The 18,152-nt window shown below is 33.6% G+C and overlaps 2 protein-coding genes and 1 pseudogene across 3 annotated transcripts; 1 reads left to right on the forward strand and 2 right to left on the reverse strand.

The window, feature by feature from the left end:
* Window positions 1–740: 740 nt before the first annotated feature.
* On the reverse strand, window positions 741–1,909 carry LOC107459973 (uncharacterized; annotated as a pseudogene).
* Window positions 1,910–7,643: 5,734 nt separating this feature from the next.
* LOC107459996 (uncharacterized) lies at window positions 7,644–10,145 on the reverse strand. The gene is made up of 4 exons (XM_016078311.3): window positions 9,563–10,145; window positions 8,581–8,722; window positions 8,320–8,461; window positions 7,644–8,041 (listed from the first exon to the last, which is right to left on the reverse strand). The coding sequence occupies exons 1-4, from the start codon at window positions 9,969–9,971 to the stop codon at window positions 7,745–7,747; spliced, it is 990 nt and encodes a 329-aa protein (XP_015933797.1). The 5' UTR covers window positions 9,972–10,145; the 3' UTR covers window positions 7,644–7,744.
* Window positions 10,146–12,703: 2,558 nt separating this feature from the next.
* Window positions 12,704–16,971, forward strand: LOC107460076 (lysophospholipid acyltransferase LPEAT1). Of its 2 annotated transcripts, XM_016078398.3 has the most exons (9): window positions 12,704–13,525; window positions 13,918–14,034; window positions 14,135–14,172; window positions 14,436–14,500; window positions 14,854–14,922; window positions 15,341–15,474; window positions 15,558–15,698; window positions 16,038–16,101; window positions 16,474–16,971. In XM_016078398.3, exons 1-9 carry the CDS (start codon window positions 12,971–12,973, stop codon window positions 16,491–16,493), a joined length of 1,203 nt encoding a protein of 400 aa, XP_015933884.1. In that variant the 5' UTR covers window positions 12,704–12,970; the 3' UTR covers window positions 16,494–16,971. The 2 variants fall into 2 exon arrangements, with proteins under 2 accessions (XP_015933884.1, XP_015933883.1); XM_016078397.3 differs by lacking the exon at window positions 16,474–16,971 and having other exon boundaries at window positions 16,038–16,375.
* The last annotated feature ends 1,181 nt before the right edge of the window (window positions 16,972–18,152 follow it).

An 18,152-nucleotide genomic window follows, 5' to 3' on the forward strand; every position in this document is an offset into this window, starting at 1 on the left:
TTAAATTTAAAAATAATTCACTATTAAAAGATATTAATATTAACTAAATTCATATATAACAATAATACACAATATATAATTCGGGGTTACATTAATTTATTAAATTACTTAATACGAAGAAAAATATAATTAAACTCTATAGTTGACGTTTTTTTTTTTTACTTGCCATTTGGCAATTGTGTATTGGTTAATGGGAGTCCCCATTCAAAGGTACTTCCTCGTTTTGAGACTATCTCCAGTAGGAAACTCATCCCAGTTCCTGTTTATGGCCCACCTGTCATAAAAAGTAACTCCACATCAGTTTTTGCGTCATAAACAGTAAATAGGAACTCAAAATATCTCTCTCTTCTCCATTAGGAAGAACTAACTTTAGTCCCTATTATGGTCTCACTTAATTAATTAATTAAAATACTTGAAATTAATGTAATTAATTTTTTCAATAATATAATTTAAATTTATAAATGTAAAAATAATTCACTATTAAAAGATATTAATATTAAATAAATTCATATATAATAATAATACACAATATATAATTCGGGGTTACACTAATTTGTAAAATTACTTAATACAAAGAAAAACATAATTAAGCTTTATAGTTGACGACAAGCATTGTGAAATTGCCATATGTGTTCAATCAAGTCCTCTTTCAATTATTTATGCTGCTGCCTATTTTGAAGTTGGGCATTTCTTTGGAGAAATTTATGGTATGGTGCGAAATCTTCTTCTCCCAACTGAGGTTATGATAAGCCATTTTCGACATCATCATACTCTAAGCCATGAGCAAAATTTCCTGCATAAGCTCTTTCATCCTCAACAATCATATTATGCAATATAGTACAAGCTCTCATTATGTTGGCAAGCTTCTTCTTTTTCCAAAACAAGTTGGACCACGTATAATTGCAAAGTGTGCTTGCAACACTCCAAATGTTCGCTCCACATCTTTTCTTTGCCCTTCTTGGTATTATGCAAATAACTTGCGTTTTTTCCCTTGTGGCTTTGAGATTGATTTGACAAATGTGGCCCATTCAGGATAAATACCATCTGCTAAATAGTATCCCATAGTATAATTATTACCATTAATAGTGTAATTTACCTCCGGAGCACGGTCGTTTAGAATATCATTGAACACTGGAGAACGATTTAATACGTTGATATCGTTATTTGAACCAGAAACTCAAAAGAACGCATGCCATATCCAAAGGTCTGAAGATGCTACAACCTCAAGTACTATGGTTGCAACCCCACGATAACCACTCATGTACATACCTTTCCACGCCTTTGGACAATTTTTCCATTGCCAATGCATGCAGTCAATGCTACCCAACATGCCAGGGAAGCCACGACCCTCCGCCATTTGTAGTAGACGTTGTACGTCATTTGGTTTGGGTTTTTGCAAGTATTCATCCTCGAACACCGAAATGACACATTCAACAAATTTTTCCAAGCATTCAATTGTAGTGCTCTCGCCTATGCGCACATAATCATCAATAGCATCAGCTCCTACGCCATATGCTAACATGCGTATCGCAGCGGTACATTTCTGGAGTGATGACAAGCCTCTTCTTCCAGTTGCATCAACCCTCTGTTGGAAATACGGATAGACGTTTGAGAGAGCATCTACTATCCGAAGGAATACATGTCTTCTCATTCGAAATCTCCAACGGAAAATGTCAGCATTATACACCGGTTCATCTACAAAGTAATCTTGAAAAAGATGATCATGTCCTGCTTCTCGATCTCTGTTGATCCATCTACAAGTAATTGGGATAGAGCTTCTATCGATATCTTCTTCTTCTGAATCTTGGAGTAAACACTCATCGATCCAATTATCTATGACTGTGTTATCTTGCCGTCTTCTTTTGCCATACAAAGCCTCATTAAACATATCATCAAAATTTCTAGCCATATTTAGAAATATAATTTTTAGTTCTTTTTCGAGGTGAGAAACAAGAATTGAAGTGGAGTTGCAGAGTCATGGATAGTTAATATTTATAAGTGTGTCTGCAATAAGTACCTTAACGGCTAGTTAACAGCTAGTTTTGCAACGGCTAGTTTTGTAACGGTCACTTTCATGAACAATAAGGGCACAATAATATTGACTAATTTAAAAACTTACATCAGAAATAAATAAAACAAACTACATCATAAACCAGTAATTTCACAATGCCTCTCAAAAGTAAACTTTTGACCATAATTTGTGGAATAAAGTTTATAAGCCAACTCCTTTATATCATCAGCGTTCGAACCACTCCTTATGTTTCGACTAGCTTGATCGTAGCAACCAGCAAATTGTACAACAACCTTGTTGATCTTATACCATCGTTTTTTACATGCAACTACCCCCCGTTGTCATGTCGGAGCAAAATTCTACACAGTGGCTATGAATTCGATTCCAAAATGTTTCCCCCTTTTGATCGGTACCAACTACAGAGTTAGTTAAAACATTTAACCATCCACTAATCAGCATCTCATCCTCTTTCCAATGCCAGTGTTGAATACTATCTTGCCTCCGATCTTCAATATCATCATCATTAAAATCGATAGCATCTAATCCACGAGGGTTGGCAAAATCTGAATATTGCAAATTTGGACTAAATTGTATAGGAGTCTGAGAGGATGGGTTAGAAGAGCCACCAACACCAGATGAGTTATGTCTTGATGCACTGAATTGAGTTGGAAACGGAAAGGAAGTTGTAGTAACATTTCTGATAGAGGGGTTAAATATGGACGAAAATAGAAAATGTGGTGTTTGTGAATTTTGATTTTGCGGTTGGAATATAGGAAACTGATTATTATAAGGAGCTTGAAAATTGAAATTAGAAAGATTTTGTGGATTTGGATTTTGAAATAAATTTGGTAGTGTGAAGTTTTAATTTGGAACTTGAGAGTTTGAGATTTGAGATTGTAGGGTATTTGGAATTTGAGAAAAGTTTTGTAAGTAATTGAAGAAAGAGTTGAGTTGGTTTGGATCCATTTTTTCGAACAAAAAATAATAGTAGCAGAACTTTAATTTTGTAAACTTGGAAGAAGATAAAGAAGAGTAGTAGATAGTGTGAGAATAGAAGTGTATCTAAGTGGTATATATAGAGTAACAAAATATTAATTTATTAATAATAACGGTAACATAATAACGGCTAGTTTCTAACGGCTAATTTTACAACAGCTAATTTTACAACGGCTAATTTAATATAATAATATAAATATAAATAATATTTAATATTAATTATGATATAAATAATTAATATAAATTATTAATTAAATAAAAATATAATTATTTAATTTAATTAATTATTATAATTATTATTGAATTGAATATTATTTAGTTATTTAATATTAACTGGTAAGTTATCATTGGTTGTCCATGAGTTCCTCTGAGCAGGGACTCCTCTACCTTGAACTCCGTGAGAGAACTCGTTTCTCTGCTTCTCCAACGGTAAGTTCCTCAAAGTGTCAGAAAAAAGTTGAATGGGGATCAGCCATTGGAGGTGCTTTGAATTGCGTGAAGAAATTCAAGTGAGTTCCTCTCCAACGCCCCATCTCTCTTTTCTCTCTGACAACACAGTAGGAGGGCTCCAAAGTTTTGCCCGTTGGAGATGCTCTAACGTACCCAAACGAATGACACCTGATTTCTACCCGTATAAAATACTTTATTCGATTAGACAAAAATACTCTTTTAAATCAATCAAATTTTATAATTTAACTAATCCTAATTTTATATTTTCAAATAATGTAAATAATAAAACAAAAATATATCTGAAAAACAAAAAAAAATCAAAAGTATTCGTTCAACTGGGTTTCAAAAACCCTCTCTTAGATCTGTTCTTCTCTTCTCTTCCTACTCTCTCTTTCTCTCTCTCTCCCCCGCTGGAATTCGATCTCTCTCATCTGTTTCGGCATCGTACTCAAGCTCTCTTTCTCGTCTCCGGTCTCGTAATCAAGGTCGTCGTCCCTCTTCTCGTCTCCGAGACTAGTCGTCGTCGTTGATCTCTGTCTCGTCATTGTCTTGCACATAGTCACGCACCTTCATTGCGTTCTTCATCGTCGGCGACAGAAGTAGCAGGTCATGAAGCTCATCGTCTTCTTACTTCGAGTCTCGTCGTCAGCTTCCTTTGCGCAATCAGAAGCTGCTTTATGATTTGGTGAGTTCTAACAAATTTATGTCTACAGGTGTTTTAGGTCAAGTTCAAAATGATTCTTTTGATTGCATTTCTTTTTAAACTACAAAATAACCTGCCTTATCCTTTTATAATAATTTCTTCATTGCTTGCTCTCCTTTTGATCTTATTCATTCTGATGTTTGAGGTCCCGCTCCCACTGCTTCTATGGGAGGGGCTCAATACTTTGTAGTCTTTATTGATGATTATTCACGTTTTACTTGGGTTTATTTGATGGCTAATCATCATGAGCTGCCTCAGGTTTATATTAACTTTGCCACTATGATTCGAACTCAGTTTTCAAAGGTCATTAAAATCTTTAGATGGGATAATGCTATGGAATATCGTGACTCCAAACTTTTTAAATTTCTTGCTGAAAATGGTACTTTGTCTGAGTTTTCTTGTCCTGGTACCTCTCAACAAAATGGCAGAGCTGAACGTAAGCACCGTAATATTCTTGACTCTGTTCGTGCGATACTTATTTCCTTTTCCTGTCCTAAGCGTGCTTGGGGTGAAGCTGTTTTCACTGCTGTTCATGTTATCAATAGACTCCCTTCTTTTGTTCTTGGTAACACTACTCCCTTTGAGCGTCTTTGTCATACTTCTTCCAATTACATCTCTCTCCGTGTCTTTGGTTGTGTCTGTTTTGTCCTTCTTCAGCCTCATGAACACAATAAACTTGAACCTCGGACTCGCATGTGTTGTTTTCTTGGTTATGGCTCTTAACATAAGGGTTATTGTTGTTGGGATCCTATCTCTCGATGCATTTGTATATCTCGTTATGTTGTCTTCTGGGAGCATCACATGTTCTCTAGTTTTTCCTCTTTTGATTCTATTCCTTCTACTCCGTCACCGTTTTTTACTAACCCCAATGTTGATCTCTTTCCAAGTGATGATACTACAGGGTCTACCCCAAGTCCATCCCTCAAGGCCCCTTCTCTTCCTTCTTCTCCATCTCCCGACGATTCCAGACTGGACGATGCTTCTACTCCTGCTGTCATGCCTCCTTCTTCCACTCGTTCTTCTAAAGTAAGAAATACACCTCCTCATCTTTTTGATTATCACTATTTTTCTACTATTCTTCATCATCATGAACCTCGGTCATTCCGAGAAGCCTCTACCAATCCAAATTGGCAGCAAGCAATGCAGGAAGAAATTCAAGCATTTGAAAAAGCACACACTTAGGACTTGGTTGATCCTCCTTCTGATCAAATTGTGGGTAGTATAAGAATATAAAAGATCAAGACTCGCTTTGATGGCTCTATTGATCGTTATAAGACACGATTGGTTGCTCAATGTTGTACACAAGAGCATGGTATTGATTATGAAGAGACTTTTGCTCCTGTCACTCATCTTACGTCTGTTCGAGCTCTTCTTGCCATTGTTGCGGTTAAAAAATGGTATCTCAATCAAATGGATGTGAAGAATGCATTTCTTAACAGGGATTTAAAAAAGAAAGTCTGTATGAAACTACCTCCGGGATATCCTTATCCTTCTAGTAAAATCTGTCTCCTTCGCAAGGCACTTTATGGCCTTAAGCAAGCTCCTCGTGAATGGTTTAACAAGTTCAACACTACCATATGCAACCTTGGTTTTACTTGTAGCCCTCATGAGAATGCTCTCTTTATTCATAAAAGCGAACGTGGAGTTGTTCTTCTACTTTTGTATGTTGATGACATGATCATTACTGGAGATGATGTTGATGGTATCTCTGATCTCAAGACATCCCTTCACCGTATTTTTGAGATGAAAGATCTTAATTTTCTCAGCTATTTTTTGGTCTAGAAGTCATATCCACCGATGATGGAATCTATCTCTCTCAAGCTAAATATGCTTCAGATCTTCTTGCTCAAGCCGGAATTATAGATAGTCGCACTAAGTTTACTCCTGTTAAGTCTAATGTTCGATTTACTCCTATGGATGACACTGTTTTGGATAATCCTACTCTTTATCGATAGCTAGTTGGAGGACTCATCTACTTAACTGTCATCCGACCAGACATCGCTTATCCGGTTCATGTTCTTAGCCAGTTCTTGTCAGCTCCTTATACTACTCACTATGCGACAATTCTTCGTATTCTTCGCTACATCAAAGGCACCCTATTCCATGGCCTTTATTTTTTTACCATTCATCTTTATCCCTTCAAGCGTACTCAAATGCTGATTGGACTGGTGATCCCACTGATCGTGGTTCCATTACTATTATTTGTTTCTTGGGGACTTTCTCATTTTCTGGCGAGCTAAGAAGCAAACATTCACTGCTCGATCAAGCACAGAAGGTGAATATCGTGCTCTCTCTGACACCACTGCTGAAATTGTCTCGATTTGTTGGCTTCTCAAAGACTTTGGTGCTCCTTAATCATCCCCAACTAATGTTTTTTATGACAACCGCAGTGCTATTCAGATTGCCCATAATGATGTATTTCATGAACGCACCAAACACATTGAGATTGATTGTCACTTTGTTCGACAATGTATCCTTATTGATGCTGTTTGTCTCATCGCTGTTGAAATACTGGATCAGACTGTTGATATCTTCATGAAGGCTCATCATGTACTCGTTTCTGGACTTTGTTATCTAAACTCAAGATGGTATCCTTAGCTCCCACTTGAGTTTGAGGGGGGATGTTAAGAGAATAATTACAATCAAATTAGATGAATTAAACTTAGTTTGGTAAAGGTTTTACTTTTCAAAAGTAGCTTATAAAAGCTAATTTTTAAAAGATGGCTTTTTAAAAGTTGTAGCGTTTATGTTTGGTAAATCAAATTAAAAATAGCTTTCAATAAATACAAGCAACAACAATTGCGTCTGGTAAAATAGCTTTTAAAATTTAAAAATACTATAATAGACATAAATGCAAGCATTAAATTTAAAAATTAGCTAACATATGAGGTTACATTAGACTTTTAAATTTTGAAAAGTACATGCCAACTTTGAAAAGTTCTATCTTAGGTACTTTCAAAAGTACCCGAATCTTTTAAAAACTGCAAGTACAAGCATATGGTCTTTTTGATTTACCAAACATAAAATGAGGAGATTGAGCTTTTAAAAAGCACAAGCACCTCTTCAAAAAATTTTACCAAACCAAGCCTTAGTATCATTTGTATTTATATAACATATCTGTATATTAATTGTAGGATTTTATGCTTTTATTACTTTAATTCTTTTAGTACCTATATATATTTTTAAAAACTGCAAGCACAAGCACATAGTCTTTTTTATTTACTAAATACAAAATGAGGAATTTAAACTTTTAAGAAATACAAGCACTTCTTCAAAAAATTTTACCAAACCAAGCCTTAGTATTATTTGTATTTATATAGTTATCTTAACTGATAGAGGAGCGCATGTATGCTATAAATACGGAAATTTATTACAGAACAACTTAAAGGCCAGTATCACGAAATCAGTGCCTTAATGCAAATTTCACACAGGAAATCAAAGAACAAGATATGAGGTTAGGTTAGGTGCCACACAAATGATCTATGCATGAAATTCTGAAAATTTACTACATTTATATATGTAGATACAGTCATACACAACCCTACATGCATTGGAAAATTATGGAATCTGTTTCACTCCGTGCCTTAATTAATATCTTTAACGACAATTTTGAGTTCGTTTGTGGTTGTTGTGACCCTGCATTGCTGGTACCTGAAACATGTAATTAGGTGATCATTAACGAGTCCTGCTACCTGCATGAACGAATAAACCACGGTGGGTCCCACGCATTGGAAACCTCTGCGCATCATGTCCTTGCTTATGACCTCTGCTTTTGGGGTCTTCGCAGGAACTTGAAGTCCATATCGATATTCATTCCTAAGTGGTTTGTGGTTAACGAATCTCCAGCAATAATTGCTGAATGAACCAAACTCTTTCACAACCTGAACAAAACGGACTTAATTAAATGCTTAATATTAATTATTAAACTTTTAAATAAAACTATTATATTAGCTTAAATGCTTAATGCAGAACGTTGATCATTATATTTTTGAGTCGGAAATATTTGATAACAAAAAAAAATTAGCCAAAAACAATCAAAATTTGTTTTATTAGCTTTTATTAATTGCTGTAATATTTAATAAATACTAAATAAGATAAGTTTTGAGTGTTTTTTTAATATTCTTATCATTACTGTTTTTGAGTAAACTAATATATATACCTTAAGTATTTGCTTGGCATTTTCCACAATGGCGCGGAGCTTTGGTTCTGATAACAATGAGCTGCCGTTTATTTTCAGTGTTAGCAACTTCTTATCAGTAAACTGTGAAATTGATGATGGTTCAAAATTTTCAAAAAGCTTCCTGTAACACATAATAATAATGTATTGATAAGTAATTATGCCATGGTGATGATATGTTGAGTAATGTCATGTCATGGTTTGTGAAACAATATTATGTAGTAAATATAGAGATAGACATGCCTAAATATGTGTCTTTGGTTAAGAATAGCTGGCCAGCTATATTCTGCTAATGCTTGTGAAAAGACTAAAAGCTCAAATAGCTTTTTATCATCAATAACTGGAACACCCCATTCTTCATCATGGAAAGCAGTATACCGAGGGTCTGGTAACAAATAACATTTCTCAATTAGTCAGTTTGATATTAATATGCACGACAAGGATTAACATCCAAAGTTTGTTGTAATGTAGCATAGTAATACTAAAATAACAAGCAAACAATGGCTAATAGATATGCCATAAGATAGAAAGCATATGTTATTATAACTAGATTCTGTACCTAAAAATTTTTAATTTTTTTTAACACAAATGGGATGGTTCGATTTTTGTACCTCTCATAAATTGGACGGTTTAATTTCTGTATCTTTACAAATTAGACGGTCCGATTTATGTACCTCTAATAAATCGGACAGTCCAATTTCTATTCCTCTAATTAAACAGTTTCACATTTGAGAATAACACCCCAACAGTTTCCGTTTCAAAAATAAAAACACCATGGTCACTCTAATATCCAAAACAAAAAGTTCGTAATTCACACTTTTTTATAAATACAAATGTTATTATCATATATTTTTATTTATTGTGTATAATATTTTGGTTAGTTAACATGGCTCCCTGCTTTATTATTATTGTTGAAGACACAATTTATAATGATGCTAAGTACACAGACTATAAAGAACATGAATGTTATCCATTTAATCGACACATATTTATGCCTGTTCTGAAAATTTGTATACTCAAGTTCATGCAGAATTGGAAGAAAATAAAAGGTCGCAATGTTTGATAAAAAAAAAAACCGACAATGATGACATATCCATTCAATTGGATCAAAAGCATTCCAAGTCATCCTTCTAAAAGCAAGAATCTAATCTAATCCTTTAGTACATTTCTTGAAAAAGTGAACAACAGGTAATTTAAGGTGAGGAAGTATAGAGTCGGGACTAACCAGCATTTGGAGTGATCCAGTCACACCTCTTGGGCGGTCCTGATGAGGGCTTGGGGGATTGAGAAATAAAGGTAGCATTATTCACTCTCCTCTTCCTCGTTACTACACTATTGTTTTTCTTGCTGTTGTTTTTATTGCTCGAACCAGACAAGGAGGAATCCGAGGAGCACGTGCTGTCCACTGACACGTTACCTCGGACAACCGACTCTTCAATTTTTGGCGGTGCCACCACCTCCTCGTCCTTGGGTGGTGATGGCTGCGGCTTCTTCTTCGTTATCTTCACTTTGGTGGGGTGTTCAGCTACTGCAACAACTCTGTTCCCACCCGGTTTCAGAACGGCTCTCGCTACTTCTGAGGAAGCAGGTTTGGGTTTAGCACGTGACAGAGCTGGCTTTGTGGCCATAGGCATTGCTAATATCTTATTAATTAATTTCTTTTGAAATTTTAAGTGGTTAAGTTTTTATGAGAAGGAGGGTTTCATATAAGGGAAGGGATAGTGGAGGTAGCAGCGAGGCTAAGGCATTAGGCAAAGGGTCACAGTCAGAGTTCTATTACCTTCTCTGGTTACGTTGTTCGGTAACGTTTAAGAATGGAATGGTGTGGTGTATTTTAGAAGGTTGCTTACCGTTAAGAAAAAGAATCCAAAGCATTCATTCACTCACCAATTCGCCACGTATTGGTTTGTGTTCGGTAGCTAAATATTACCCAACGGCTAGGTGCGGTGGTCACTGCCCACTATAAAACCAACTAACAACCAAGCAAACAAAAACTTATCACAACAAATTCATCTCATTAATTTAATTTGAATGCAATGTCACTATAAAATATTTTTACATACATTTAATTATATAATATTATATTAATAAAAATTATTATTTACTCTTCATCTTATACCCTAGATTTTCTGTAACTATCACTTTCGATATGAATTTTATTGAGGGATTAATTCTTTCTGATAAAGACACATCTATCTTAGTCACTTGCCAAGGTAAAGACTAGACCATTAGGTGTGTTTCAAAAAATTGATATATGCAATATTTTTTATTTACATTTTTTTATATCTTTCTTTTATATCATAAAAAATAAATTTTAAAAATTAAAAGTAAAAAATATATAAGAAAAGTATACAGAAAAGTGACTTATATAATATCCATCTCTCAAAATGAATAAAAATAAAAAGTAACATTAAACATAGTATTATTTGATAACCAATAAGAACAATAATACGTAATCAGCAAATATTTATCATTTTTTATTAATATTTCACCAGCAATAATTTATACATATATTTATAAAAATTTTACACATAAGAAACATATAATTTATATTTAAATTTATTAAAATTTATACACATAAATTAATATAGTTTATATCCATATTTTTAAAAATTTTTATACATAAATTAATAAAATTTATTTGTTAATGGCAATTTAATATTTTTATTAGTCAAATAATAGCCAAAATTACTAAAGCTTGATGGCTCAAAAATTTCTCTTTAGCTAACATCTATATAATTGTAATAAGTAATAACAGACAATTGAATTTATTTAGTGTTCTTCTCATCTTTTCATTTCAAAATAAAAAATAGAATTTTCAAAGTTTTTGTTTTTCGTAAAAGACGTTCAAATGTGTATATATGTCTTCCGTTTATTTCACTAATCATTTTTTAATATGTTACATTCTTTCATTCTTTTTCCCTCACTTGTTTCTCTATTTTCTGATTTTGTTCATAACTTTTAAATGTTCATAAGTGTTTTTTATTTTTATTTCATTTCTCACTTTTATATATTTTTTTATTTTTTTATGATTATTTATTTTTACTTTTGTTTGATTAGGATAGTATATATTTTTTTGTGTTTTAAGTTATAAAATAAAAAAAGTTTAAATAACAAAGTCTTATATCGATCAAATGATACCATATTGTATGTCTATAATAAAATTGTTAACATATAAATCTTATTTGATTATTTTCTGTATAATTTTTTTTAGGTCTTCGTGTATTATTCGTCACCTGTAAAGTGAAATCTAATTTTTATTTGACCATTTGAGAATATGAAATGATTAACTAAACAAATGAAAAGATATTATAGGAAGAGTAAAGTGTGTGAGATATAGTTTTTTCAAAAAAATGGTTACATCATTCATCAGAGATTATATTCATTGGTTTTTTTAGGCACCAAAATATTTCTATTTTTGTTATATGTGAATTTGTTGCCCAATTACTCTATAGTAAAAGACCGAAGTTGATAATAATGGATAGCATTAATGTTGCCTTTTTCAGGACTGGGAAACGTGTACCATCAAAGTGGCATTTTGGATCCTTTGAATGAAAAAAAAAAATGAACAACATAATAATGTATATGTTTATTGTTATTTGATCATTGATCATAATGTATAGTGAATATGTTTTGGTCATTTATAATAATGGATAGTTGAACTTCCTTTTGGGCCCTGATCATTTATTTTGTTAGCTCCATGGAGCATTCAACGTATTTGAGTTTTTATAGGCTGTTAAACCCTGAAGACCTCCTTGACCAAAAACCTAGAAAAACCCTGAAGGCTTCTGACCAAAACAAATCAAAAGAAAAAACCCTGAAAGCCCAAATTACAAGGCTGATCCAGGAATGTAACAACCATGGTCAACTGTCCAATTTATATAACCAAATTGGGTTGATCTAGTGGTTAGCTCACTAGTCCGTTTAAACAAGTGTCGGGAGTTCGAATCCCGCCTTGTACATGTAACAACCCATTGGCCAGCGACAAACCCTTAAGTGGAGCTTAGTACCGCGACGGATTAGTCCTTGACCTACCGAGTTGGGGGATACCGTGGAAAACCAAAAAATTGTCCAATTTATATTTCTAAGTTGAGTTGGTCTCATATATTAATCCATTTAAACAAATATTAAAATTTTAAATTTCGCGTTGGGTATGTATTCAAAAAAATACTCCAATTTTAATTATTTTTTAATAAATATAAATATTTTATCATTATATATTTATTTATATGAGTTATTTTATATTTTTTTTAAATAACTGATTTTTAACTATATACTATGTTATCTGATATCTCACTTTTTAATTTAGATAGTATTATTTATATTTATATCTATTTATTTTGGTTATTATATTGTGGGAGGGAGGGGTGAGGAGCGCGTGAGTGTGAATTTGAGCACTTTATCTCAGATCTGCATACCTGTATCAGCGTTAAGCAAGCAAGAACTCTTCATCGTGCTTCATCCTTTTCCTTCCTTCCATCCCTATTCTATCACCATAACATATACCTATCCATCAATCTCTTTGCATTTCACCTTCTTGCACTCCAAAACCCTATCCATCTATGTACATATGTCTACTCACATGGAACACAAATAGTCACTAATAATATATAAAATAAGTCAGCACTGATCGATGGTTATGCAAGTTGGAAGCATGGAGTCAGAACTGAAAACCCTAAATTCCAAAGACCTCAAACCCAATGGAATCTCCAAATCCAACATCGGGGATGGAGAAGGTGAAGGTGACGATCGCCCTCTGCTCAAGTCCTCCGACTCCACCACCACAACATCCGACACCATTGAAGACATGGAGAAGAAATACGCCGCCTTCGTCCGCCGCGACGCGTACGGCACCATGGGCCGGGGCGACCTCCCGGCAAAGGAGAAGCTCCTCTTGGGATTCGCGCTCGTCACGCTGCTCCCCATACGAGTCGTGCTTGCTATGACCATCCTGGTGTTCTACTACGTCATCTGTCGCGTGTGCACTCTATTTTCTTCTCCTAACCGCGACGACGAGCAGGAGGATTACGCTCACATGGGCGGGTGGCGTAGGGCAGTTATTGTTCGCTGCGGGAGAGCTCTATCGAGGTCCATGCTCTTTATCTTCGGCTTCTATTGGATCCCCGAGTCTCATATCCCTGATCATCACGATGCAGATGGAAATGGAAGCTCCTTCACTCACACAAAGGTATTCTTGATTTGATTTGATTCGATTCGTTCTGCTTCTCAGAGTATGATTACATAAGATTATGATCATGGAGTGTTTTAATTACGTTTGACTTGAGTTACATAGAGAAGCAAGTGGTTCATGTTTTGTGGTTTTTGAATTATCAAAATATTTTATTATTTTGCATTGTTGTTTGATATTAGGGTACTCTGTGTATGGTATTTGTATGGCTGGTTTGTCGTTTCTAATCGGCAAAACTACTACTGCTACTGATGCTGTTTTAGCTTAGCAATTATCTGTTATTAGATAACAAGCTCCCAGCCATATAATTTCATAATATTCTGGAAGCAGAGTGTTCTGTCTTTGTAATTGATTTTCGTCTACTTATTTCTTCTGTCTGTTTACAATTTCAGAATGGAGACAAAACTCAGCCAGAAGTGGGAAGACCTGGCGTAGTAATATCTAATCATGTGTCGTACTTGGATATTTTGTATCACATGTCCTCTGTATTCCCCAGTTTTGTTGCTAAGGTCTGTGAGATGACAATTTTTCCCAAGTGTATCTTGTTGATAGGTGTTGTTACTGACGTTTATTTTTTGTTCCACTCTAATATTTGATTTCATCATGAAGAGATCTGTGTCTAAGCTTCCATTCGTCGGGCTCATCAGGTTTGTTGGCCATTTTTTTGGGGCTTCCAATGATTTAATGATATTGCTTCATTTTATGTACTTTAGATCTTGTGGTATTCTGCTGCTCTACATCCTCTCTCAAATTCCACTGCAGAATTGAACTTTCATGTGTAATGAAATGATAAACATGCAGTTCCAGAAGGCTGCATTTTGCATTATTTAATGGCATCAATTGTCTTTTTTTTATTATAAGAGAATATTCAGATCCCACTGCTTACGTATAATGGAATGTTTTATGACAGCAAGTGCCTTGGATGTGTCTATGTTCAGCGGGAATCAAAATCATCAGACTTCAAGGGCGTTTCTGGTGGGTAAACTATTGATGTCATCACTTTGTATTAATTATGAAAACTTGCACTATTTGAATAAAGCAAAAGCCCTTGAATTCATCTTTCTTCCCCTGCTCTGTTTGTTTCTCTTCATACACTTATTGCATGAATCTTTTGCACCTTGAAGTTTTGGATTTTCTAATGAAACGTATCAGATTTTGGTTGATTCTGTGGGTAGATTATATTGTGTATCATAATGAAAATATTGGTGCAGAAGTGGAAAGATATATGTATATCCCATTGAAATGGTGTTCCAGTTAGATTAACTTTTTGGGGGGCATCATATTGTTAATTAACATTGTAGCTTAACCTTTGGACTTTCTTCCCGCAGCGATCGTCACTGAAAGAATTCGAGAAGCTCATCAAAATGAGTCTGCTCCAGTAATGATGCTATTCCCAGGTTATCATCCTTTGAGTTTTCTGGAGCTGAGTTCACTGTTGCTTTCTTTATGTAGAATACATGTATTTGACCAATATGGGTACGCCTGTTTTGCAAACCTTAATAAATATATATTGGTGCAGATTTACATGACTAAGGTAAATTTGGTATATATAAACATCAAGATGGTTAATGTAGGTTGTTTTCTTGTCATTCGTAACTATCCTATATATATTTATTTATCTGATGATATCAGTGTCAAAATATATGGTGAAATATTTCTTCTTTTGCTCATTTTATCTGTGAGTAAATTATTAAGTAAACTTTTACCAAAAATAAATTATGCAAGTAATTTGAGTGCCTAAAGCTCTAAGCTACTTGTGTTAAAATGCTGTAATAATTTGGTTTAATATTGTTCATTTATTTGCATATTCTGCAGAAGGTACAACCACAAATGGAGAGTACCTCCTTCCATTCAAGACAGGAGGTTTTTTAGCAAAAGCACCAGTACTTCCTGTAATTTTACGATACCATTACAAGAGGTTTAGCCCTGCCTGGGATTCCATATCCGGGGTAAGCAATTTTTACTTATATACTAATGAAGCATGGTTTTCACCAGCAAGTCTGATGCTATCGAATTACATTTACATTGGCAGGTGCGTCATGTGATTTTTCTCCTATGTCAATTTGTAAATTATGTGGAGGTGATTCGGTTACCTGTTTACTATCCCTCACAGCAGGAGAAGGATGACCCTAAACTATATGCCAATAATGTTAGAAGATTGATGGCTACTGAGGTATTTCTTCTGGATTTTTTTGTGGAAACAGATATAATATACAAGGGTGGTTGCTTATACGATTGCTGTAATTTGATTAATTTATGCTAATAGAAGACATCAAGACACCACTTGCTTCTCCATGCTATAATTTATTTTAATTTGGTTGATCCATGTGTTAAAATTCTTGTTGATCCTTTATTCTTTCCAAATTTTCAAAATCGAGACAAGATGTAGGACAGTTCTCTCCTTGGTGCAAAAAAAAGGAGTAACGAGTGTTTTGTATATGGTTTTAAATGTTATTGACTAAACTGCTTTTGGTACCAGCTTGATTTTGTTTACTCTATGCTCTTGTTGCAGGGTAATTTGATACTTGCTGACATTGGACTCGCTGAAAAACGAATATATCATGCTGCTCTGAATGGTAATAATAGTCTGCCTAGTGTTTTGCATCAGAAAGACGATTGATAATTTCATGGCCTCAGGCTCAAATGATATGTAGTTCCAGTCGAGTTTTAGTGTCAAAATTGTTATTTGTATGAATGGACAGCTTGCTTGAGGGGGGTTCCTATTAATTTACATTCATCTAAACATCTCAATCTTGTGTAATTTTCATGTAAATAATGTGACCAGTAGCAACATTGTGACATAATCCCTGGTGAAGTTTATTGAGGCTCCCCATCAAAGATTTCAAGGGATATCATGTGTTGTGACGTTTTTGACTAACATAATGACCTAACAAATTTAGAAAGGCCTAGTGACCTTAGATCTGAATCTTCTGTTTCGTGTTCTGCAGGTTTGTTTTCCCAATGCTAATTCGGATTCCTGGTCTGTGTATATTCATTGTATGGTTCTGTTATTTATTCTGAAAGAAAAAGATACAAATATAGAAAATTCTGTGCAGAACAAGCATTCCTAGTCGAAAATGATGTATCTGAAATGCCTCTAGGACCTTAATGCCGCTGGGCACTGGCTGAGCATAGGTTCTGTATCTATATTTTTCTGTTAAATTTGTCAATTACTTGTAGGATCCTCCCCGTAGTTAGGGTTAGGTTGTCTAGCATATAACAGCTGATTTTGATTATAATTTGCTTTAGGGACAAGAGGTTAACGTTTCAATTGCTTTTTCTTTTCTTTTTCTTTGAAGTTCCCTTTTTTCTTCAATTTTTCTGTTGCCAAGCGCAGAGTTATCTAAACTGTCTATTTTGTCAAACAACAGATATAAAACATGATTGTAACCTGGAATTAGAAACCCATTTTATACCAGTTGGAAACCATTATCACTTGGGCTTAATTATTTTGTTTGTTCTCTAGTTCCATTAAATTTTTATATTTTATAAGTTTGTAATCCTACCTTTATACTAGATATTAGATAATTTTTAATTAGGCACTTGCCAACTCTTTTGTCAAAAAATATGAAATTTCTTGAAATATTTGTTTTTTAGGTACCAGATGATAACTTTCTAAAACAGCATGTGTTTGCACCTTTCTATATATATATATATATATAAATCGTTATAGGGTGGGTGTAGCGGTTTGAACATAATCTGCTATAGGCGTTCATGGTTTACATGGAAAAGCGAGTTGAACAGAACCGTTAGAGGGTGTAGTGATTTTTGAAGGAAATGATGCTCTACATAAATTGCGGGTATAGCGGTTTATGAGAAAACAAGAAAACAATGGGTGGCTAAATTTCCGACACCTTATTCCTATGCATAGAATGAAATGAATAATATGTTGAGATTGAATAATGAAATGAATAATGGAATGAAATGAATAAAAATGAAGATTTTTACTATCATTCAATTAAATTTAGAGTTTGTTTGGGTGAGTTTCTAAGAAAAAATATTTTTTCAAGTTTTTTTTAAAAGGTCTTATAGAAAAGTAAAAGTAATTTTATATTTAGATATTTTATGCAAAAAGATTTTTTTATTTATCAATTATATTTGGATATAACCATATAAAAGTACTTTTTTGTTTATTTATTTCGTGAAAAATATTTTTTTAAGAAAAAAGATCTTTTAAAAAAGATGTAAATTATAATTTTTCAAAAAAGATTTTTTTTTAGTTACTTTTACTTTTACTATTAGAAATTTATCAAACACCCAAAAAATAAAAAAGGATTTTTTTATTGAAAAAAGATTTTTTTTATCAACTTAATGGCGTTCAACAAGCACTTATCCATTTTTTACACGACTATGGGTGTGTTTGGGCGTCATCTTCGAAAACGATTTTTTTTAAATGATATTTTTTCAAAAGATTTTTTACAAAAGTAAAAGTGATTTTATGTTTGAATATCTCATGTAAAAATATTTTTTTATCTATCAATTATGTTTGGGTAAAATAAGATAAAAATACTTTTTTGTTGATTTATTATGTGAAAAATATCTTTTTAAAAAAAACTTAAAAAAAGATGTAAATTATAACTTCTCAAAAAAAAGATATCTTTTTTTTTTCTAGTACCTTTACTTTTAT

Source organism: Arachis duranensis, chromosome 8, assembly GCF_000817695.3.
Source record: "Arachis duranensis cultivar V14167 chromosome 8, aradu.V14167.gnm2.J7QH, whole genome shotgun sequence".
NCBI classification, from domain to species: domain Eukaryota; kingdom Viridiplantae; phylum Streptophyta; class Magnoliopsida; order Fabales; family Fabaceae; genus Arachis; species Arachis duranensis.